This window comes from Doryrhamphus excisus, linkage group LG20, assembly GCF_037039965.1.
Source record: "Doryrhamphus excisus strain RoL-2023G ecotype Guam linkage group LG20, RoL_Dexc_Guam_v1.1, whole genome shotgun sequence".
NCBI classification, from domain to species: Eukaryota; Metazoa; Chordata; class Actinopteri; order Syngnathiformes; family Syngnathidae; genus Doryrhamphus; species Doryrhamphus excisus.
Window position 1 is genome coordinate 3287750 of NC_136376.1, and position 26238 is coordinate 3313987.

Genomic DNA, 26238 nt, shown 5'->3' on the forward strand with positions numbered 1-26238 from the left:
AATAAAAAATAAAAACATCAGCTTCCAGGCCAGAATATTACAGCATGGGAAAGAAAAAAACAAAACAAAACAGTTTTTGGCTGGGAAAAGTTTTGACTCGTGGGGCCGCAAAAAGTTAGCGTAGGGACCATCTAAGTATAGGTGGCATCAAATAGAAATAGCATACTTGTTCACGGTGCAACAAAACGAAAACACAATCCATCCACAGCAATTTAACACACAAATAAACAACTAAATACGACACAAAACTTAAAAATTTTAGTTCAAAATGCCCACAAGGCATGCTGGGTAGTCTAGTTGCAACAACAATATGAACTCAAGAGTCAAGAGTATGTCAACTCCTGCGTCTTAACTCCTTTTGACAACCTTCTCAACACAACAAAATGTTGGGCATAGGAGTACCAGAAGTTACCCAGCATGCATAGCTTTTTCTACAAGTTTTGGAAATGCCCGTCGGACCAAAATAAGATACTTGGCGGCCATGATAATATAAAGGTGGTGTTTGGAGATCAAGGAAAGTGTTAAAAACTCCAATATGGTTTTACTTGGTTGTCATCCAATCATACCTTCAGTTTCCTCGAATAGAGTTTGAACATGGACTAGTGTTAAACCGGACGTGATGGCGGACGCAATTGATGTAAATGACTTTGATTTGTTGTGCAAAAGTATGTGTAGTAATTGTACTTTCAGGCCTGTTGTACACGTGTACGCCAGGAAAAAAAAAAGTGGGCGTAACCAACGAGGACAATCCATCCGAAGTACTCGTGCGGCAGGATGACACATGTCAAAGTGTTAACCGCGGAGGCCGTGGATCAATACGTCGGACAGGTTGGGTCGTCTTTGTTTGGAGTGTGCTGTAGGAACATTCCTGGCCAGCCGTAACAGAAGCCTGGAGCCAAGGCTGTCTCCTCTGGCTGCGCTTAGATAAACAACGCAGACACCGCACGAGGAGTTGTGTGTGTGGGGGGGTGGCCTCCCGTCTACTGAGGCCCCCGGAACGATGCCTTGCACCTTCCCTCCAGAAGCCCTAAATATTGACAAAGCGGAAAAGATTATTTTCCTCTGAGAACACGGCACTTAAAGCTCTGTCGTATTCATCATCCCGCGTCGCCGCCACTTCCAAACTCACAAATCAGAGCTTTGACGCATGAGAGCGGGTCTTATGTAAGCCGTGAAATGGAAGAAGAGGAATTGTCTATCCGAGAGGTGAATTAATGAAACTTACGTCTTTTGAGTGTCGGCCAGCTCCTTCTCTCGTGTTTCCAGCTCCTTTTGGGCTGAAAAGAAAAGACAAAAGGAAAAATGGAATGCGTGCAGGATGAGCTCACCGGGGGTTTAAGACTTGTATGTACAGGAGCATTCCACCCGCCACCGTCGCTTAAACCAACACGGTCGCTGGTGTGCCACCAAGTGGTTTTGTTGTTGCACAACTGACAAATGAGTGGCGTGGAGTGGATAGCACAAGTGCCTCTTTGTGCGCTCACCCGCCAAATGGAGACGGATGACTGTGCGGCCATTTGTGTGCGAGAAGGTGCTGGAGTAAGTCGGCATTTGCACAGGACGGGACCCGTTGGTTTACATTTCCAGCCCGATACGGTGCTAACCTTAAGGACATCGGGGTCATTTGGACTGGGTTACGATGTAGCGTCATTTCTGATGCATTTGCTCTGATAGTGTAGGATCATCCGAAACCTGGTGTGCACCAAACAGGAGTCATGGTTCACTTGCAAGTGAATTCTTCCATGAAAACACACTGTTTACCACACTTTAAATACAGTTTTTCATCTTATTAAAGCCCTCTAATCATGAACTAACACCCCTATAGTCACCTTTACACTGGTATTACTGAATATAGTAGACATAATAAGAATAAATAAACCATTTAAGGCACAACTAAGCAACATCGGTGGTTCATAGTTAGAGTTTCAATTTAATGGTAATGGTAATGGTTTAATTTCATTTGAACATGCATCAGATTACAATTGAATGCATCACATAATCAGTTCCCAGTTCCACATGTCCGAAAGGAGTAGGAAGAAGCAAAGCTTATTAAATCCTACCCCTCCATCTGGTACTTTACAATCAGTTACTGTTACATTTGTTCACTTCCTGCTTTCCTAATATATATATATATTTTTTTGTTTTTTTATTATTAAATTTTTAACATTTTTTCACTTCCTGCTTTCCTGATATAACTTAAGTTGGGTTTTTAAAAAAATATATTTTGCAGTGCTGCATGGTGGTCGAGTGGCTAGCGCACACCTCACAGCTAGGCAACCCGAGTTCAATCCCACCCTCTGCCATCTCTGTGTGGAGTTTGCATGTTCTCCCCATGCATGTGTGGGTTTTCTCCGGGTACTCCGGTTTCCTCCCACATTCCAAAAACATGCTAGGTTAATTAGCGACTCCAAATTGTCCATAGGTATGAATGTGAGTGTGAATGGTTGTTTGTCTATATGTGCCCTGTGATTGGCTGGCCAGCAGTCCAGGGTTTACCCCGCCTCTCGAACAAAGACAGCTGGGATAGGCTCCAGCACCCCCCACGACCCTTGCGAGGATAAGCGGTAGAAAATGAATGAATGAATTATTTTGCATTTTAATTGATTTTTTGTCACATACTGTAGTACGAGGTGATATGAGCATCCAATGCCATAATGGGTACCATAGTAAGTGTCAATATAGTGATATATATAGCACATCATGACTGGTTCAAGACTCTTCATCCTTGTATTTAGCAAACATCAACTGCTTGTATTGTTTCTTGAATTGTCTCATCGTTATGTATTGTTTGATTGGGTTATGAGCAGTAGCGGTATATTCCTTAATATTATATTTGGAAGCTGCCAATTCCGAACAACGGTTGTCATCTTGGAAAAACTGGGGTTCAGTCCCAGAGTACGGAGCTATGGGATCGCCACTGGTTGCAGAATCTTATCTCTTTGCATGGGGTTTGCCTTCAGCGACGACAAGCCTCATCTTACCAGTGATGGAGATGCGGCCCCGCAACAATACACAACGTCTACGTAGCGTTGCTCTCTTAGATCCAACTACTGTAGGCAACTCTTCTTTCCTCCATATGTTCAAGTTCGGAACTTTTAGTTTATATAAGAGCAAGAATGTGGATTGTGGGTTTTTCCCCTTTGGTCCAAATCTTCAATGTGCTGTCGTAGACTTGTCAAAAAAGGCAGCCAGACGTCTACTCAGTCACCTCCAGGTCAATAAATGTATGCTAAAGCTACATTAAACTGTCACTGATCAGACATATCCTAAAGAAAGTCACGTCTCCTCAAGGGTTGCTGGTTTTTTGGTTTTTTTTTTTTTCTGAAGACATGACTCCAGATAGAACAGATAAACTTTCCTGGCGCAAATATATGTTGAGCTCTTATCCCAGGGAATATCTGGTTGCGATGTGTAATTGAAGCCAGAGCAACATCTAAAAGAGCTTGTCGAGAAAACCCAGTGGGAGCTACGCTATGCTGCAAGACGCCAAGCCGCTAAATCAGCCGTCAGCCCGCAATCCCATTCCAGCGGGATGACAGCTCGTCAATATATTATGACAAATCTGCAAATAATATGAAAATGTCTTCATACCAGGATCCTGATTTGTTCCTTGAGAAAAAGGTACGACTGCAGAACCAGGACTGTTTGTACTTTGACTCAAATTGGTTGGGAATGACATTTGTGGTGCTACCTATGGTTTTTGGTCAAAGACATGCTGCCCCATATGTGCTTGTCAGTCCTCTAAAGGTGGGTACTAGGGATGACCCGATCAGGTCTTGCCAATCCAATCCCTAATTTAGAATCTATAACATTTTTTTAAACAAACTTTCTTCAAGCAAAGAGTAAAACGAAAGCGGTTCAAGCAAAAGCAGTGACGAAAGCTGATTGGTCCAGGACTCCGGCCTCTTACACATTCTTGAGTGTATAAAAGACCGAGCAGGGAAAGGAAGGGTGCTTTTTTTGCAGCTGCGCTGTAATAAGACCCGCTTACTTGTAGGCATGCAGGTACTGCAGATAAGCCCGGATGTCTGTATTAGGTATTGTTGTCAGGAATAAACAATCTGATTCTCATTCTATAATTTGGTTCTTTAAGATTCCCTTAGGGCGGCATGACGATCGAGTGGTTAGCGCGCAGACCTCACAGCTAGGAGACCAGGGTTCAATTCCACCCTCGGCCATCTCTGTGTGGAGTTTGCATGTTCTCCTCGAGCATGCGTGGGTTTTCTCCGGGTACTCCGGTTTCCTCCCACATTCCAAAAACATGCTAGGCTAAAAGAAAACAGCTAATGGCTAGCATAGAAATGTAGCAGTGAAGGTTGACACTTTCCTTTTCTGTAAAATATTACTATGTACATTAGTTTATGGTTGAGTGGTTAGCGTGCAGACCTCACAGCCAGGAGACCCGTGTTCAATTCCACCATCAAGTTTCATGCGTGCATGCGTGGGTTTTCTCCGGGTACTCCGGTTTCCTCCCACATTCCAAAAACATGCTAGGTTAATTGGCGACTCCAAATTGTCCATAGGTATGAATGTGAGTGTGAATGGTTGTTTGTCTATATGTGCCCTGTGATTGGCTGGCTACCAGTCCAGGGTGTACCCCGCCTCTCGCCCAAAGACAGCTGGGATAGGCTCCAGCACCCCCGCGACCCTCGTGAGGATAAACGGTAGAATCAATGAAGATTCCCTTATCCTCCATTCGAAACCCACTTAGAGTCCTCAGGGGGAGGATTAGTGAAGAGTTTTGAGTATTCATATAAGAATTATATAAATCAAATCAATTATCCGTATTATTCCCATTATCATTAGTTTAGCAATAATGTTGTCCCAAACATCCCAAATGTATTGCAGGTGTCGTTTGAAGACATGTGGGATGGATCCTCACTTCATGGTCATGTCCATCAGAAACAGATTATCCGAAAAAGGCTAAAAGACAGCGACCATCAAAGCTCAGCAAAGAGAAGCAAGCAGGAGGGGTCGGGGGTTGGGGGTGGGGGGGTAATGAAGCTAGGCCAAACAGCCAACAAGTCCGCTCCCACTGTTATTCTGCGGTTAGTTTCATGGTCAGAAAACAAACAAAGGCGGTTAAAATGGTGGAGCCAGAAACAGTTTAACCCCTGAGCCTTTCGGAGATTACTGACATAACAAAAATATGACATTTGGATGTTTTTTGTTATGTTTTGGTGTTTGCCCCCCCCCTCCCCCGTTCTACAACTGCAGTGGCGGAACCCCAAGAATCCCGACCCGAGCAAAACATCCATGCTCTCAGAGGGAAAACTTTGTCATGTGAATCAAAGCGGGAGCTCCCATATTTCTTTCAAGCCCAGAAAGGGAGCTCACCAGAGAAGCGAAGGGAGGGAGCGGGGGCGCCAGGAGCTTTCATCTGCAGACTAGCTTGAAGAAACGGACAGCGAGCTTTACCGCCCAGCCACATATGCTCCGTGTTACACGTCCTCATTTGAATACAAAAGCAGTCGGTGCGAAGCCTGTGGCGTGTTCCTTCGGAGCGATTGGTCACAGTCAGTTAAATGTAGCGTGGGTCTAAGCCAATGTGATGGGGGGGTGGGGGGGTGAAAGGGCTTGTTATGTAAAAACATAGCAAACAATATGTTGCACCTTAAAAGGTGACAATGTTATACTGCTGTTGTATAAAATATAATTTTGCACCTGAAGGAATATAATAACTTTACCCCAATTCCAGGTCATTGCATCAGCCGTCCCAACCGCTTCTTCACAAATTTATCGAAATTTTTGCAAATTAAATTAAATTAAATTAAATTAAATTAAATTAAATTAAATACATATAATTTATTAAATACATAAAAATATATATTTTATTAGGATATACGTATATATAAATTATACATTAGTTTAGTTTATTTCGAACATAAAAAACATCCAAAGCACAACAAACCAACCAAAACCAATACAAATACTTATGTATATATAAACGTACATATGTTCGAAAGGGAGTGGGAAGAAGTCAAATCCCACCCCCCTAACCACCCAGATTCCAACCTCATCCCAACTAAAACATATATTATTCCTTGTCCACACAGATTAAATTAAATTAAATTAAATTAAATTAAATTAAATTAAATTAAATTAAATTAAATTAAATTAAATTAAATTAAATTAAATTAAATTAAATTAAATTAAATTAAATTAAATTAAATTAAATTAAATTAGCCAAGGTTATTAACGGTAACATGCACCCACCTTGCATCATAATGATATAAGGATGACGAGGATACAGTCGAGAAATGTCTCCACTGCTTTCATGACACTACGTTCTTTATTATTTTTGTTATTGTGTATGTCATTTTTAATAACGCGCTGCAAAAACAACATTAAATGTGACACTTTTATGTTGCGCATGTGTTCATGCGTGAGCGGTTCAAGTTCAGGTTGAGCATATGGCATGCAGTTCTCCGCCATAATGCTAGAGGGCGGTATTAACCGGAGGTTCGAGTGATCACATTGATAATACATATGTCATATACCAGTTGGGGATTGTGCAAGTGATGGCCCCAGGTCCTGTACTTGGACAGGGACGGGTAAATGGACCATGCCAGACCTCTAGCATCTCCAAGTATCTGCCTGAATTTTCAAGCTTGTCATTTTCATCAACAGTGTTACTGCCAAGAAACGTAACCATTTTGTTCTCTTTACACCCAACTCACTGAATTTATTCTTATGATGCATAAAATGACGATGAGCATAAGCTCAGCTCTAATTAGTGTAGTTAGTGGTATGTTAATTAAGGTTGTTTTTGTCACACCACATCTGAGGGCTGGCAGTGACACGGCTCACGCTGGTTTGGAAAGAAAAAGAGCAATAAAAAAAAAGTCTGTTTTCAGTTTATGGACTTTTGGTCTAATCTTTGATTTCTCAGTGAGATATTGGCTCATTGAAACGAAACCATGTGAGGCTAAGTCCATGGAAAACCATTGTTTGGTGGGGGTGTTGACGTCTGAAATCTGAGAACAAGCTGATTTTTTTTATTTTTTTTTGGGGGACGGGTTGGAATGTACAGCTTTTTACAGTGAATACTTTATATAGTATGCATCTAACGAACGAGTAGCTAAAGTTGTGCATTGAGAAGTGTGAAACGGCATAAAATGAACTACTCAAGTACTTGAAGGGTAAGTAGGTGCACATAATTTGCCCCCAATTCATCACCATCATGGTTTTAACAGCCCTTTTGGTAAACATCTCATTGTGAGGGTTTATTTGATCTAGATCGGCACGGAGATAGCAGAAGAGTTCAACGAGGCGACTGGGTTCTTCTTCATTTTCCATTTACTGACAGACAAAATTAAAGGCCCAGTCTGCGAGCTTGTACGGGAAAAGAAATTAAACATTGTAAAAATGTAATGCATAAAAAAATAAGTACATAAATTAGAAATCAATTGAATATAAATGAGAAAAAATTAGAAAAAATAAAAGTAAATCGAGCCAATTGAAAATAAATGTATAATAGATCCCTGCTTTTTGCAGTGGTTCTGTTCCAGACTTTTTATATATACTTTTTATACTATTTATATATATATATATATATTAGATAATATTAGAAACACCTACAATAAAATAAATATAAATATTTATATAAATATATATTATATTAATATTTATATATTTAAATTTATTTTATTGATATTTTATTATTTTATTTATTATTATTATATATTACTATATTGTTATAATTATTATATATTATTATTTTATTTTATTATTTTATTAATACTTATTAATATTTTTATAAATATATATATATCTATATAGATATATATGTATTATTATATATTTATATAAATATTTATATATTATATGTATGTATATTTGTAGGCGGCACGGCGGTCTAGTGGTTAGCGCGCAAACCTCACAGCTGGGAGACCGCGGTTTGGTTCCCGCCCTCGGCCGTCACTGTGGGGAGTTTGGATTAATGTAATTTTTTATATTTTATTGTACATGTTATGGCTGCATGGTGGTCGAGTGGTTAGCAGAATTGAGACCAGGGTTCAATTCCACATGTTCCACATGCATGTTCTCCCCGTGCATGCGTGGGTTTTCTCCGGGTACTCCGGTTTCCTCCCACATTCCAAAAACATGCTAGGTTAATTAGCAACTCCAAAATGTCCATAGGTATGAATGTGAGTGTGAATGGTTGTTTGTCTATATGTGCCCTGTGATTGGCTGGCCACCAGTCCAGGGTGTACCCCGCCTCTCGCCCGAAGACAGCTGGGATAGGCTCCAGCACCCCCCACGACCCTCGTGAGGAAAAAGCGGTAGAAAATGAATGTATATTTGTACAAATATTATATATATATTATATATTTATATAAATGTTTATTTATATAAATATTTATATATTTATTTTATTGAAGGTGTTTCGAATATTTTGCACCATGCTTATAAAATAAAATAAACAAATGTAATGTACCTCCAAAAAGTGACAGGCGAGAGTAATCGCGGTAGAGAGTAATCGCGGTACCTTGGCTCAAAAAGGCGTCCATCTTGTCCTTGAAGGGCTGCAGGTTGTCAACCGAGGACAGCTTGCATACTTTGTCCGTCTCTTTGGAGCAGGCTGAAAAAAAAAAACCAGGATGACGATGAGCGCCATGTGATGATACACAGAGCACGAACGCCGTCACCTACATCACACCTCGCCATGGTTACACTGTGTGTTTTGTTTGGGAATACATACTTTATAACACGCCGTCACGCCGTGTCTACAAGTACACACAAGATTCGTATTTTCTACACAAGGCCTGAACGGTTAGAAATGTGTTTAAATTCAGAAACCACATGGCAGCTCTTCCGATGCTACTTCCATAGGACATTTTTAGCCCCTCCCTACTTATCGGAAGTCTGTTAGAGCACTCTCCAGATTCTGCTAAGGTAGCAAAGAGCTCTGCAGGTAGAGCAAGTGGTGACGTATTTATGCACGGCCGGTTTGCAACGCCGCCACCGGGGGGGGGGGGGGGGACGTAGCGGATAGGAGTGTATCTCCCGTGTGAGCAATTCAATCTTCATGACTTTCAAATAAAGGATCATTATGACGTTTGAAAAAACAATATATTCCATCAAAGTGATTGGTTTAGCAGAAAAGAGGTTTAGCACATCCATGAGACCGGGAGCGTAGTTTGGGGAATTGTTGACAGAGACATATGGAGGACAAACTTGCAGAAAAATACATAATTTTGGAAAAGTGCTGCTCAGTGCTTTGAGAAGAAGAATAAGAATTCCCTGTCGAAACTTCCTGTTCTCTTCATAAGATGACCATTATTTCATTTTATTGGATTTCCATGTGCTTGACTATGGAATATCTCAAAATTATTACAAAAAGGAACAATGAAAGAGCCAAAACTCTAAAAAAATTGTACCACATCAATGACTATATGTGATAAGTTGTAGATCATTGCTTCTTTAGGCCTGCAGAGAAGGCTTTGCTAACCCTCACAGCACACTGCCAATCTCAGATAAAAGTATCAATTATTTTATGTTGACTTTAAAAATTGAAGCAGGACATCATGAACAAAATCATCTCCTATTCTACTAAATTTAACATGACGATAATCACCTCAACTAAACATTGAATTTCACGAGGAGAGTGAAGTTCTGCTTAATCCAGCGGGGGTCTCCTCACATCTGTTTCTGCTGGTCGTGTGGACAACAACCAGATGTTATCTCGTAGTCGACGCACACCTCCCTCCACCGATCCGAATGCCGCCATGTAGCAAGTCGGGCTCGAAAAAAAAATTAGTTTCCGTTTCCACGTGAGAAGTTATGTTAAAGGCTTAGTGCATTATTCATGGCTCCATGGTTCCTCACACGTTGCCCATAAACAAATAACACCTCATCTCTCTTAGTGTTGTCCCAACCCCCAACACCCAATCATCCTATCCTGTCCACCCCTTGGCTCACCGCATAGTATGTTATAGTAATGGTAATGGTTTCATTTCATTTGAACATGCATCAGATTACAATTGAATGCATCACATAATCAGTTCATAGTTCCACATGTCCAAAAGGAGTAGGAAGAAGCAAAGCTTATTAAATCCTACCCTTCCATTTGGTACTTTTACAATCAGTAACTGTTACATTTGTTCACTTCCTGCTTTCTTAATATAGTTTAAGTTGTTTTTTTTTTTTTATTATTTTGCAGGGTTGCACGGTGGGCAAGTGGTTAGCGCGCAGACCTCACAGCTAGAGGACCCGAGTTAATTCCCACCCTCGGCCATCTCATGTGTGGGTTTTCTCCGGGTACTCCGGTTTCCTTGTTACATTTGTTCACTTCCTGCTTTCATAATATAATTTAAGTTTTTTTTATTATTTTTTATTATTTTTATTATTGTTATTGTTTTTAATATTTTTTATTATTTTTTATTATTTATTATTATTTATTATTATGTATTATTTTTTTATATTTTTTATTATTTTTTATTTTTTGTCACGTACCAAAGTACGAGGTGATATGACCATACAATGACATAATGGGTACCATAGTAATGGTCAATATAGTGATATATATAGCTAGAAGACCCAAGTTAAATTCCACCCTCGGCCATCTCCGTGCATGCGTGGGTTTTCTCCAGGTACTTTGGTTTCCTTGTTACATTTGTTCACTTCCTGCTTTCATAATATAATTTAAGTTTTTTTAAAATGTATTTTATTTTATTATTATTATTATTTTTATTATTGTTATTGTTTTTATTATTTATTATTTTTTCAATTATTTGTTATTATTTTAATTATTTTTTATTATTGTTTTATTATTTTTTTGTATTTTTTTTTTTGTCACGTACCAAAGTACGAGGTGATATGACCATACAATAACATAATGGGTACCATATTAACGGTCAGTATAGTGATATATATAGCACATCATGACTGGTTCAAGACTCTTGATGCCAGGTTAACTGGCGTATATGTATGGACGGATGATTGCATTATTTTGCTTGTACTTCTGTATGAGGTATATAAATAAAGGCTGGTTCGATGAATCTGGCGTTGGACATCCTTACCCGTCAGGTCTTTTCTCAGCTTACGCAGGTCCTTTTGAAAGTCGTCAAACTTCATCTGGGAGGCCTGGAAGAGGTCGTGTGGCTCGGGTAGAGGGTAAGAGCAGGTCTCTTTTCCAGCATTCTGCAGTACAAACACACACAACTTAGCGAAGGCCCCTCTTGTGTACATTACAGACACGGCGCGCATTAAATGTCTTAAGTGACTCTTGTGTACTTATCAACAATCCAAACAAGCTTGAGGAGATATGTTTGATTTTACAACACATTAGGAGCATTTAGCTCAGTGCGCCCAAAGAAAAAAACAAAACAAAACACCACAATCCCCTCCATCAACGTCGCTTCAAGGCCATTATGAGTGCTACAGGCATGTCATGCAGGTTGATTTTGGCAAGGCAGCGCTCAGCCCGAGTTCATTTCATCTGGAGAAACTAATTATTTACACCGGAGCCTCGTTAGATGCCGTGCCAGAGAGCAGACGACCGCTCTGAATGAACCCAGACCGGGAGATGAAGAGTGAAACACAGACAGAACATTACAAGCCAGCCAGAGGAGGAGAGAGATTTCAGTGTGTCGTATATACGGAGAAGGAAAATAAATAATTTGATAAAGGATAAGTCATTGTATCCTCTGGCAAGAGGGGAGATGAAAAGAGGGCTCTGGAAGGATTTCTGAGGGAACTCGGACTGAAAAAGATTCAAATAAACAGAAATGAAAACATACCTCATCAAAGTGCCTCAGATAGTAAGCAACAACGTAGGACAAAAGACTCTGGGAGTTATCCTGAAAGAAAGGAAGCAGAGCTAAATAAATAAATCCCTTTATTTATTAATCCAAATAAAGATCTTTTTTTCAATCATCATGGAGCAGGATGTTTCAATTAGAGCATATAGAAATGGAAACAGCAGCCTAAGAGAGTGGAGTGGAGGGAAAAAGGGGGGTTGGGGGGGGGGTAAATCATGACATTAGGGCAACAATGTAACAACACGCCGGGCCGGCTGTCATAATTCAGAGTTAGATGTTCTTTATGGATGCGAGGCTGGGTCCACCTCCACAAGAGCACATACTGGAGCATCACGGCCTTATATGGCAGTGCCAAGGCCAGACTGGGACCACTGTGATACCCAGAGGATACCGATAGGAACAGTGGAACATTATGGCCTCTCCTCGGAATCTGCTATGAACTCATAAACCTCCACAGTTCAGTACAAAAATAAAAGTCAATAAAACTAAAATAAATCAACATTCATTCATTTTCTAATGTTTCTTCCTCACGAGGGTCGTGGGGGGTGCTGGAGCCTATTCCAGCTGTCTTCGGGGGAGAGGCAAGGTATACCCTGGACTGGTGGCCAGCCAATCACAGGGCACAGCCAATTAAAGTAGCTTTAGGAATGTTGAATATTATTATGGGAACAAAGTCCAAATATTACATAAGAACATGTAGTATGAAGATTAATTCATTCATTCATTTTCTACCGCTTAGCCTCACGAGGGTCACGGGGGTGCTGGAACCTATCCCAGCTCTCTTCGGTTGAGACTGGTGGCCAGCCAATCAGAGGGCACCTATAGACAAACAACCATTCACACTCACATTCACACCTATGGACAATTTGGAGTCGCTAATTAACCTAGCATGTTTTTGGAATGTGGGAGGAAACCGGAGTACCCGGAGAAAACCCACGCATGCACGGGGAGAACATGAAACCTCCACTGTCCAGTACAAAAATAGTTAAAATCTAATTTATTTTAGTTTTATTTAGTTAATAAAACTAAAATAAATAAACTAATATTCAGTAATTTTCTACTGCTTATGCTCACAAGGATCGCGGGGGGTGCTGGAGCCTATCCCAGCTGTCTTCGGGCGGGGTACACCCTGGACTGGTGGCCAGCCAGTCCAAATTGAAATACACAGGGTATGCAGTACTATGTACTATGAACTATACGGTACTTTTGAACCATCTTGTGAACACTCACACTGCTCTTAACGTCCTTCAGTTTGGGCAGAATGTCCAAGGAGAAGCCATCGGCCTGCCCGCGAGTGCGATTTCCTCCGTTCATGAAGTTCCCAAATGCCAGTACCAATCCCAGAACCTGCAATACACACTTGCCACTCTGAAGAGTCTAACACACACACACACACACACACACACACACACAAGAGTCAGGGATATTGGTGCCAATTAAAAATGCGGACACCTGGTAGTTCACCTTGCATGTTCTTTGAAGAATTTCCATTTTACGAACAATTGAGGTGATGCATTCATGGAAAGTTGACTGGAAAAGGATGCAGAAGACCCGCTCAGAGAAGTTGGGGATTTCGGATAACTGGAACAGAAACCTGATGTGGAGATGACGGAATGTTCATATTCAAAAAGACGACTCTGAAGTCACCATTAAGGGCGACTTACTGCTCGGGCTTGTCCAGCGGCTTTGTGTCCTCCTTGTCTGCAGAAGACTTCACGTGTTTCCTGATGCTGTCCATCTCATCACTTTGGGCCCTCTGCTCCACAAGAAAGTGGTTTCATTCAAGTGGTAATGTGATCAAAACACAATTAGAGGGAGAATAAGTTCCTGTATGCTGCCGCTTTATGATGCATTATTTGTAGTGAATAAATTATAACATGTACAATAAAATATGAAAAATTACATTATCGAGCGGATTAAGGGAAATTGGATTACTTAAGAAATAAATAATGCATTACATTTTTAAAAACCTTGATAAAAATCTTAAAAGTTGGAAAAATTGCAAGGATTTTGCACAGTTGGACCTTAAGGAGGTTCTAAGTAGATCATCAAAATGCAAAAATAACAAATGGGAGGGAGACCAAAAAAAAAAAAAAAAAAATCGAGCATGCAATTTATTTCAAATAAGCACTAAATAATAAGCATCACTGATGTCAAAGTCCAAGTCGAGTTGCAAGTCTTTGATGAGATTGTCAAGTCATTGAAGTTCTGCCATATTGTAATAAAAATACCATAGTTGAGGTTTCTGATGCAGACAAACAATTGTTACTTAAGAAATAAATAATGCATTAAAATTTAAAAATCCTTGATAAAAATCTTAACAAAAGTTGGAAAAATTGCAAGAATTTTGCACAGATGGACCTTAAGAAGGTTCTAAGTAGATCCTCAAAATGCAAAAAAAATAAATAAATTAATGGGAGGGAAACGAAAAAAAAATCAAGCAATTTATTTCAAATAAGCACTAAATTAAATAATAAGCATAATTGATGTCAAAGTCCAAGTCAAGTTTGAGATTGTCAAGTCATTGAAATTCTGCCACATTGTAATAAAAATACCATAGTTGAGGTTTCTGATGCAGACAAACAATTGTTACTTAAGAAATAAATAATGCATTAAAATTTAAAAAACCTTGATAAAAATCTTAACAAAAGTTGGAAAAATTGCAAGAATTTTGCACAGATTGACCTTAAGAAGGTTCTAAGTAGATCCTCAAAATGCAAAAAAAAAAAAATGAATGGGAGGGAGACAAAAAAAAAAATCAAGCAAGCAATTTATTTCAAATAAGCACTAAATTAAATAATAATCATAATTGATGTCAAAATCCAAGTCGAGTTTGAGATTGTCAAGTCATTGAATTTCTGCCATATTGTAATAAAAATACCATAGTTGAGGTTTCTGATGCAGACAAACAATTGTTACTTAAGAAATAAATAATGCATTAAAATAAAAAAAAAACCTTGATAAAAATCTTAACAAAAGTTGGAAAAATTGCAAGAATTTTGCACAGATGGACCTTAAGAAGGTTTTAAGTAGATCCTCAAAATGCAAAAAAAAAAAAAAAAAATTAATGGGAGGGAAACAAAAAAAAATCAAGCAAGCAATTTATTTCAAATAAGCACTAAATTAAATAATAATCATAATTGATGTCAAAATCCAAGTCGAGTTTGAGATTGTCAAGTCATTGAAATTCTGCCACATTGTAAAAAAAATACCACAGTTGAGGTTTCTGATGCAGACAAGCAAATGGAAAAATTGCAAGAATTTTGCACAGTTGGACCTTAAGGAGGTTCTAAGTAGATCCTCAAAATACAAAAAGAACAAATGGGAGGGAGACCAAAAAAAAAAAAAAAAAAAAAAATCAAGCAAGCAATTTATTTCAAATAAGCATTAAAATGAAATAGGTTGTTCAAGTCATCCCACTGAAGTCTGAATCAAGTCCAGAGTCATTGATGTCAAGTCCAAGTCGAGTTGCAAGTCTTTGATGAGATTGTCAAGTCAAATTCAAAGTCAGCATGTTGTAATATTGAAGTTCTGCCACATTGTAATAAAAATACCATAGTTGAGGTTTCTGATGCAGACCTACAAATGTAAACTCAGTTTCTCCACTTGTCCGGAGGAAAACCCCCCACCGCCCGCACCCTACCCCGAGGAGTCCGACCTCTATACGGATCCTCTGAATGGCATCAAACACGAGCATCAAAAGCAGCGAGCGCCCGTATTAGTATTCTGCGCACCGCCGCCTTCTGTGGACGGGTCCAAACTCCCCTTCGCTCGTTCTCTCGAGACGTTTTCAAGTGTAAATATATTTAACACAAAGCAGATCCTTTTCAAAGGGCAGCGGCGCGGCCCAGCAGTGTTTGGTGTAATTGGGGACAAGTAGGCATTAGCGTGTGATCTCGGAATTGCAAGGGCATGTTGCAGCGCTTGTTAGCATGGGAAATACACTCCCATGTGGAATATCAAATGCAAAGGAATGTAGGATGATATTTTGTGATGCCAGATTCTTAGCAGTTGTCGGCCAAGTGGTATTCATTATCCCCGTTTCGAGTTCTGGGCAAAGTGAGCCGGTTATAGCTAATTCTCTATTTATGTCACTCAATTTTCCCTTTATGGGAGCCTTTGTGCACTGAAGTGCAAAGAATACTTTCCAAATGAGACACTGTATAATGTAATAAACATAAAGACAGCAGAAGCAGGGGGAGAGGCGGGGGACAGGGGGGGGATCATTAAAAGATCGTATAAGCGGGGCCGTGGTCATGACTGACCTGTGACTTTGGCTACCGTCAGCAGTCTGAACCTCAGACAGCCAGTCTGGGCCCAGATTATGGCTTGTGATATTGCGTGGGAGGGAGCGCTTGTCCCACTATCACTGCGAGACCCCTTTAATGCTTTAATGGCTTATTGTTCAAAGCGCAGGAGTGGCTATAATCCGCAGACTGAGAGACTCTATGGCTGTGAAAAGAAAAAAAAAAAAAAAAAAAAGCAAATCTCTCATACAAAATGTGCATAGCTCCACTTTGTTTGTAAGCATTTTTCTGTGTGATCGAGGCGAGGAAAGTGCTTCTTCTGCGAACAGCGAGCGAGGGCGTAACCGTTAGAAGCCCCCTCGCATTCCTGAAGACAGGCTGACTGTGCTGCCAACTGTGGTTTAGGGGTCTGGAGACCCACAGACAGGATGGAGTCTCGCAATACAAAAGGGAAACAATTTGGCTCCTCCACTCAATAACACAGCCTGAGGCGGTGGCGGCAGGGGAGGGTGGGGTGGGGGGGTTGGGGTGATCGCAGGAGGAGGAGAGGGCGAGCGGGCTGGAAGTCGTGGGGTGAACGCTGGAAAGGTTAGAGTAGACGACTGATCCCCTCGCTTGTGACACGGTGGTTCATAGCGAGCCCAGGACTTGTTCCCATGACCGTCACTGGCAAATTACAGTTCTATGTCCGATGTTTTCATACACAATTAATTTGATTAATTTTGTGCTATTCGTGATTAATTTGAAGCAATATTGTTCCAGGGCAGAAATATTATACAATGTATATCGTCAATCATTTTTAAATACAAGAATTGTATGCACAAGTTTATCTTATCTCGGGTCGATTGTGAGGTCGATAAGCGGATCCCCTCAACGCCACGACTGTGCCTAGAAATTCGGTCCATAAGATTATGAGTAGATTTGGTGACAAAGGGTTCAAGTCTAACTGGAAACAAGTCTGACTTTTTGCCAGCAATGCGGACCAAGCTCTGACACTGGCTGGGAGAGAACCGCACGAAGTACTTAAACTAGGGTTCTGCAAAGAACACTGTCAAATGCTTTCTCCAAGTCCGCAAAATCTAAGTAGACCGGTTGGGTAAACGTTCATACACCCTCAAGGACCTTTTCTGGTCCACAGTTCAACGACCAGAACAGAAAACTACACTGTTCCTCCTGAATCAGAGGTTCAACTATCTGGTAGACAGTTCTCTACAGAACCCCTGAATAGACCTTAACAGGAAGACTGAGGAGTGGGAACCACGTTCTCTGGGAGCACCACTAATCTGTCATTTGTGGTTATTGGTGTTGCCATTGTTGAGTATCGGATGATCCAATGGATTTGTGGTTACCACATCTGGCTCACATTCAGGAGATGCAGGTTTGAATCCTCAAGCAGGTGTGTGTAGAGTTGTTCATCTATATGAGCCCTACGATTGACTGACAATCACTTATTATAGGATTTAAGTGACTGTATTTTGTTTTTTTGAATAATTCTGAAGTCCGAATCAATATAAATGCTAAATAAACTCAAACATATGCACTCCGTTCATAAAAAATCATTGAGGATGTACACGGTACAATCATTCCACACAAGAAAATGATCTGTACAAATGCATTATTGTCCCAAAAATGAAGATACATGTTTATGACGGGAATGAGGCTGGTTATGAAGCAATATATCAAACGCACGTGGCTCGTTCATCTCCTCCAACCACTCGCCCACTGACTAAGCCCATCATCATTTCACCCAAGAAATGGTAACGGTTCAAAGAAATAATAACTAAGGCATCGAAATCCATGGTCATGACGAGTGTATGTAAACTTCTGACCATTTTCACAGCATCATCACAGTGTATCGCTTGGAACACATGCTCAGGTTTAGGCTGTGATATTTATTGGCGTGACTTTGCGTGGGTTCACCCCCCCACCCCCCACAATGGTTTTTCTACTTGAACACAAGGAGCTCTTTATTGTCAAAAGCATTGGAACTTGGTGATGACAGCCTTTTATGCAAATATTATGAGTGCACAATGCATGGGCTGCAAGTGTCCTTTTCAAACACCATTTCAAAGAGAGAGAACAAAAGCCGAGTCGATTGAATCCAGCGAAACAAAAACAAGTGTGCCATGAAAAATCATCGGTCCCCCCTTTTGGACCAGCCGACGCAAGGAGGGACTCTAAACATCACACGGTTTGCGGCACGCTAGTTTCTTTCGGTACCTAATGCCCATGTCCTTTAGTTCACCCTTTACAGTGAGGCAGGAAACTGCACTTCGGAAGAGAAAAATCTCTTCACTTTGGTGAGGCGTCAAGTGGAAAAACAAGCCACGTGCTCTTTCTGAAAAAAAAAAAAAAACACTATAATTAAATGGATTTTCTCCCACCTAAATCACTCAGAAACGCTAAGTTTTTAGCTTTTGAGGGTTGATTGCCATCGGTAAAGCACAAATAAAGTAATGGATGCCTTCTTAAGGTGTACACACACTTGTCCCATTGAACCGTACTTGGCCCGTGTACGTTAAGCGATCGATCCTCGCAGGTTCTTAAGGATAACAGACACATTTCATAAGAGAAATAAGACTCAAAACAGAGAAAATCATTTTTGGAAGGAATTAAAATCCGAGGATTCAATACTTCAATTCCGCATTGTAAATATACTTAAAAACTCAGTTACCCTCTGGAGTGCCTTCAAGTACCCCCAGCAATATTAGTACCACCATATGAGAACCACTGACTTAATTGAGGTAAATTGCTCCTCTTGCAAGTAATTAATGACAGCCACCACCTTTCAAACGCCCCAGTTTCCATATGATTCAGGTTTTTGACCAGTTCTTTTGCTCAAACTCATTGGCGAGAGGCGGGGTCCACCCTGGACTGGTGGCCAGCCAATCACAGGGCACATATAGACAAACAACCATTCACACTCACATTCATACCTATGGACAATTTGGAGTCGCCAATTAACCTAAGTTGAAATATTAAAGAAGTTGCCATAAAGTTGTAATATAATGATAAACCAACTAAATCTAGAATTACAGTAGCTTTGGGAATGTTAAATATTAAAGAAATATTATGGGAACAAAGTCCAAATATTGTAAGAAGAACATGTAGTATGAAGATTCATTCATTCATTCATTTTCTACCGCTTAGCCTCAAGAGGGTCACGGGGGTGCTGGAGCCTATCCCAGCTGTCTTCGGTTGAGACTGGTGGCCAGCCAATCACAGGGCACATATAGACAAACAACCATTCACACTCACATTCATACCTATGGACAATTTGGAGTCGCCAATTAACCTAGCATGTTTTCGGAATGTGGGAGGAAACCGGAATACCTGGAGAAAAAACACACATGCACGGGGAGAACATGCAAACTCCACACAGAGATGGCCGAGGGTGGGGTTGAACCCTGGTCTCCAAGCTGTGAGGTCTGCACGCGAACCACTTGACCACCGTGCAACCCCATTGGTGACTGCTGAATAAGTTGCCATGGAGCCAAATAATTTGCTCAAGGTGAGAATCATTGAATTCAAGAAAAAAGTGAAGATGGCATCCTATCCAGTCCTCATCTTCTTCGTCATTCCATCCATTTCCTATACCACGTATCCACATTAGAGTTGTGGGGGTTTCTTAGCCATTCATCATTTATAATTACTTTTGCAGTTTTCTGCAGGTAACATTTTGACCTTTTGGAACAGATTCATTGCAAAAAGCCAGCTAGCACGGCTTGTGTTTAACTGCTTTGCATATTGGATTGCTGTTTTTTCGTGGCAGTCACCTCTGCTCTAGTGCGAGTGCACCCTCGGGTTCCATTCTGTCATAAAATAACAGTCTTGCTATTTGGGGTAGACTGTGTGAAATGTGCAACTGCGTCTTTCTGTGTGCCGCAAGCGACAGTTTTCAAAATAAAAGCCGGACAGAAAGAAGACTGACAAAGAAAATGCGGTCTTTGCTGTGTTAGTGTGTGGGTTTGTTGCTCAACTTTGTGTGTTTATGTATTCTGCTCTGGCGGGTGAGTGCGGAAATGTTTACTGCTCTGGATTGATGATCGAAACCGCAGTCTGTGCCGGGCTCACTCATCTTGCCTTCAAAATAAAAACAACATGTTATAGCTCCGAGAGCAGCCATGAGGTTTTTCATACTCACGTTCTCATACAGAGCTTGCAGGGTCTCCAGATCAACGACAGCGTTGTCCATATTTAGGACGGCTGTGGGGGGGGGGGGGGGGGGGGGGGGAGAGGAGATGATGTTAGCGCCTCGACCATGTCATGACCGTTCTTAAATGAGTCATAAACGTTGTCGTGATGATAATATTATGGTGCGGCTTGAGGCTGCAGACAAAACAGCCCAAATAAAGCGCAGCGTGTCGCATGCGGCCACTTGCATATTTTTCACATAGGGGGGCCTCAAATGTGAAACATAAATACACGAGAGAGGTCTGAGAAATCTGTCAGTTGCTACAATGATCTGTGTTTGAACTCCCGTGTTTGAATTCCTGGTGTCGCCTTTGTGTCTCGGCGCGAAGGACCCCGGCGCCCGCAAGCATTAGTCCTGTGAGAGTAAATGTTTAAAGACAAACACAGCCCCGGGGGGTCGGTGATGTTGAGGCTGAGGTGTTGCCGTGTGCATAATCGCTTGGCGAGGAACGCAACACCAGCGCATGCAAGTCCAGATTTATATTCACCTTGCTTGGATCTGCTGCTGATGCTGATGTGGAAGGTGTCAGGAGTGAAAATGGAGTCGTGTTAAGGTGTGAAATAACACATTACGACTTTATGCCACTCAACAAGGCAGCAGAACCTCTAATGTGGAACAACCCAAAAGTGGAGTTCAACTAAAAATACTACCTCTAATTTCAAACAAACATGCATGCATCAGCAAATCCCGTGAGACTGCAGTTGTGATGATAACCATAGAAAACACCAAATTATACAATAAAAAAAAAATTACCACCACTGAAGGGAACCATTCATTCATTCATTCATTCATTCATTCATTCTCTACCGCTTTTCCTCACGAGGGTCGCTAGGGGTGCTGGAGCCTATCCCAGCTGTCTTCGGGCACATATAGACAAACAACCATTCACACTCACATTCATACCTATGGACAATTTGGAGTCGCTAATTAACCTAGCATGTTTTTGGAATGTGGGAGGAAACCGGAGTACCCGGAGAAAACCCACGCATGCACGGGGAGAACATGCAAACTCCACACAGAGATGGCCGAGGGTGGAATTGAACCCTGGTCTCCAAGCTGTGAGGTCTGCGCGCTAACCACTCGTCCGCCGTGCAGCCCCATTAATATTTGTATTTTTACATTTAGGCAATAAAAAATTTAAAAAATTTAAATTAAAAAAATAATAATTTTGGGCGGCACGGCGGTCTAGTGGTTAGCGCGCAGACGTTACAGCTAGGCAACGAGGGTTCAATTCCCACCCTCGGCCATCTCTGTGTGGAGTTTGCATGTTCTCCCCGTGCACGCGTGGGTTTTCTCCGGGTACTCCGGTTTCCTCCCACATTCCAAAAACATGCTAGGTTAATTAGCGACTCCAAATTGTCCATAGGTATGAATGTGAGTGTGAATGGTTGTTTGTCTATATGTGCCATGTGATTGGCTGGCAACCAGTCCAGGGTGTACCCCACCTCTCGCCCAAAGACAGCTGGGATAGGCTCCAGCACCCCCCGCGACCCTCGTGAGGAAAAAGCGGTAGAAAAAGAATGAATGAATAAATGAAAAAATAATTTTAAAAATAAAAAAATAAAACAAAAAAACACAAAAATATATATTAGGAAAGCAGGAAGTGAACAAATGTAACAGTTACTGATTGTAAAAGTACCAGACGGAGGGGTAGGATTTAATAAGCTTTGCTTCTTCCTACTCCTTTTGGACATGTGGATTATATGACGCATTCAATTGTAATCTGATGCATTGTTCAAATGAAATAAAACCATTACCATTTTGTGTATCTGTAGCTTTAATGCTATGATTTGCTGTGTTTACCCTCACCTGTCTGACAGCGTATGACTCCAACAAGCGCTATTTATCCACTTTCTACATACGTGTATATGTACATCCAACATAAAAGAGGCAACATATCACATACCATGTGACATTAAAAGAAAACAGCAAGCAAGGGATATCATTTTTCTCCCCCAAAGAGGCTCCAGGGACGCACATTATTGTTAGACCGACATTATGAAGTCACTTTTGTATAATAAGGGACCTGTAAGGTATAAGCGTCCATTTCTATCTTGCTCGCTTATCTTCCTCCGCCTGACATAGTGAAGCCTCCAATCAGCGCTAATGGTGCAGTATGGTAAAAGTTGTCCTAACACAAGGAGATGGACGACACCACTGATGAGAGTGGCCCTCGTATGCCCCTCATTTTTGACCTGTGACGAATGCACTCACATTCAACCCAGAGTTAAAAAAAAAAAAAAAAGTGAAAACATGCAAACAATGTTTTGCAGGCATCGGTAAGAGCATTGACTAAAAAAAAAACGTGATTTTGTTCATGGCGCACATTCATTTGGATGAAAGCTTCACAGCCGACGCAGTCATCCGCTGTGAATGGGACGCGAGTGTTTAGACACGCGGTGAGTGACGACTGGAGAGCAATCAGAGACAAACTAAAACAGGAAGACGGTGTGTTCCCATTAACGTCTCCCCCGGTGACAGCACTTTGACAAAGCCGGCTTGACAATACGGTGACAAGACGGAGAAAAACACAGAACGTCTGAGAAAATGGGGGAAGAATGGAGGCTTTACATCAACTGTGAGTAGACATTTGCATTAATATAAAAGCACTTACATCCCTGGAAGCTGATTGACAGGGCTATAGAGTAACATCACGCTCAGAACTATTGACCCGGTGGCCCAAATCTGTCCTGAGAATGGCATCAAAGTGGCCCGCCAATTTAGTTTCATATGGAAAAGGGGTTCTGGTGGCAATGTGGAACCCAAATTACGGCAGTGAATAGGTTTTGCAAGATACTAAGTAACTTCTCTGTGACATTCAACCTTAATTAAATGTGAAATACTAAACTAGTGCATTTGAAAATCCCACTGTTGAGATTCATTCATTCATTTTCTACCGCTTATCCTCATGATGGTCGCCAGGGGTGCTGGAGCCTATCCTAGCTGTCTTCAGGCGAGAGGCGTTGTCCACCCTGGACTGGTGGCCAGCCAATCACAGGGCACATATAGACAAACAACCATTCACACTCACATTCATACCTATAGACAATTTGGAGTCGCTAATTAACCTAGCATGTTTTTGGAATGTGGGAGGAAACCGGAGTATAGCATAGAAAAGTTATTTACAGTACGTTTTTTACCACTATTAGAGCCCTCTAAACAAACACTAACACCCCTATAGTCAGCTTTACACTCGCATTACATGAAAACTTACACATTAGCATTAGTCTTCCAGCGAGAGGCAGGGTACACCCTGGACTGGTGGCCAGCCAATCACAGGGCACATATAATAGACAAACAACCATTCACACTCACATTCATACCTATGGACAATTTGGAGTCGCTAATTAACCTAGCATGTTTTTGGAATGTGGGAGGAAACCGGAGTATAGCATAGAAAGCATAGAAAAGTTATTTATAGTACGTTTTTTACCACTATTAGAGCCCTCTAAACAAACACTAACACCCCTATAGTCAGCTTTACACTCGCATTACATGAAAACTTACACATTAGCATTAGTCTTCCAGCGAGAGGCAGGGTACACCCTGGACTGGTGGCCAGCCAATCACAGGGCACATATAATAGACAAACAACCATTCACACTCACATTCATACCTATGGACAATTTGGAGTCGCTAATTAACCTAGCATGTTTTTGGAATGTGGGAGGAAACCGGAGTATAGCATAGAAAGCATAGAAAAGTTATTTATAGTACGTTTTTTACCACTATTAGAGCCCTCTAAACAAACACTAACACCCCTATAGTCAGCTTTACACTCGCATTACATGAAAACTTACACATTAGCATTAGTCTTCCAGCGAGAGGCGGGGTACACCCTGGACTGGTGGCCAGCCAATCACAGGGCACATATAATAGACAAACAACCATTCACACTCACATTCATACCTATGGACAATTTGGAATTAACGCCAATTAACCTAGCATGTTTTTGGAATATGGGAGGAAACCGGAGTACCTGGAAAAAACCCACGCATGCACGGGGAGAACATGCAAACTCCACAGAGAGATGGCCGAGGGTGGGATTGAACTCGGGTCTCCTAGCTGTGAGGTCTGCGCGGTAACCACTCGTCCGCCGTGCAGCCCCATTAACATTTGTATTTATACACCTATTATCATTTTATATTTCTTTTTTTATTTTTATAATTGTATTTATAAAAAATAATTAATTATATTATTAATCAACAGCCAGCAATTTGCAATTTTTTTTCATGTAATTTTAAATATCTTTAAAACCTTACCATTAAAACATAAAAATCAATGTTTTGCATTGGCTTTGGCTATTTCTATTAGCTATTAGCATTAGCTATTTCAGATGGTCATCACAGTGGTTAACCTACCACTTGGAAATGCTCAAGTGTTTAAGTAGTGTTTTGTTGTTTTCACATATTTAAGTGGTTAACATATTTTAGTACTTGTGTAACAGTTTAGAATGTATATAAAAACATGAAATATGAATACAATGTATGCTCTCGTCCTTGTCCGCCATTATAGTGATGTTATCATTACCAAAGCGGAGACGCCACTCACCATTCTGGATGTCCTTCATGTCAAGATGGATGCTGGACATCAGAATGCCAACAGCCTGAGAACGCTTGTTGCTCAACAGCTTCACCACCTAGAGTCCACGAGAGGGAAAAACATGTGCGGTTAAAGCCACACAGAGAAGAAGTAGCAAAGAAAACACCACATGTAATAATTGATATGTTAGAAGAGACAGGATCATTACTCCCCACGTCTGTGTTTTTTTCCTGGTGTGGGAGCAGAACATAAGACGACTGACCACAAACATTTATATAAAATTATAATCCTGTCTCCTTGATTTACGACGTCTCAGTTTTCTTTCCTGTACCACCACCATCGGCATCAATCATCTCCGAGTTGTGACGTGAAATTCAAGTTAAAACCCCGGCAAAGGAAATGATGTGACATTTGACCCCAACTACATAAAAGGTTTGGAACGTCTTCAAAATCAATAAACTCAATAAAAAAGTTTTGGAAAGCCTTCAAAATCAATAAACTTCTGATATAGAACTTTAGAAAATGATTCATCTGAACACACTCAAAAAAAACCACCAATCACGAAAATTGACTGGATTTTTCCTACAATCAGGTTGAGGTCTGCACGAGTTCTGCAAGCACTGGGGAGCTGCGGTTCATTGATGTGAATGAACATGAATTCCAAGTGAATATTCACACAAATGACCAAATTTAGACATGTTCATTGTTATCTGTGTTGCCAGGTTTATTGGCACCTCAATTTCCGAGATACCCTCGCCGACAACCCCAGTGAGGATAAGCGGCATAGAAAACGGATGCATGGATGTGTAATTGGATTGGACACAATACTGATGCATATTTTACGTTAATTATGAACATTGCGGTCCGTACCATCTAGCAACAATGGGAATGAAGTGTGATGTTCTGTTTATTTGTTTTTAAGTTTCCGTCGTCTGACATGTTTGGTTGACATTCTGTTCCGTGTTCATGGGAAGTGATGAGTGAAGCTAAAAATGATTTAAAGTCCGCTTAACTGTTTTCAGACCTCCTGGATGAGTATTCCAAAAAAAGACAGGGGCCAGATATCTTTGGCACGAACAAAAGGAATTCAAATGTACCCGCAACCACTACGAGGTTTTTTGCAATCGATGTTAAAGTAAGAGTAAAACTTTTATTTTTTGGAGGTTTTTTTACAAGTTGGCCCCCAAGAGTTGGAAGTCACCCATTCCCATGAAATGATTTGCATTCCTGAGAACCGCATTTCCTCTTTACAGATGATCCTACATCCCCGGAACAATATTGTGTTTATTATTTCGTATTGAAGCTGTTAAATACATTAAACATACAAATCTTGACAAGAACATGCTTGAATTGAAGATCAAACATTTCTCCGTTGGCTGATTGATGGGAGTAGCATGACGCGTCCTGGCAAAGGGAGACGCTCAGGCCTCGGAAAACTGAATCATACAGCGAGCACAATGGGAGGAACCACATGGTGAAATACAGCTCC

At 40.9% G+C, this 26238-nt stretch overlaps 1 protein-coding gene across 2 annotated transcripts in view; it reads right to left on the reverse strand.

Annotated features, from left to right (window-relative positions):
- Positions 1-26238, reverse strand: part of fmn2a (formin 2a) — a 43440-nt gene that overhangs the window by 5485 nt on the left and 11717 nt on the right. Inside the window, exons 7-16 of one of the 2 annotated variants that reach the window (XM_078787433.1) lie at positions 24759-24846; positions 20157-20218; positions 13430-13521; positions 13230-13359; positions 12996-13142; positions 11745-11804; positions 11025-11145; positions 8492-8584; positions 1226-1277; positions 12-1027 (exon numbers count right to left, since the gene is read on the reverse strand). In XM_078787433.1, coding sequence (XP_078643559.1) covers positions 793-1027; positions 1226-1277; positions 8492-8584; positions 11025-11145; positions 11745-11804; positions 12996-13142; positions 13230-13359; positions 13430-13521; positions 20157-20218; positions 24759-24846 — 1080 coding nt within the window. In that variant the 3' untranslated portion in view covers positions 12-792. Of the gene's footprint in view, positions 1-11; positions 1028-1225; positions 1278-8491; positions 8585-11024; positions 11146-11744; positions 11805-12995; positions 13143-13229; positions 13360-13429; positions 13522-20156; positions 20219-24758; positions 24847-26238 lie in introns of those variants that run through there. The other variant, XM_058059004.2, reaches the window with a different exon arrangement.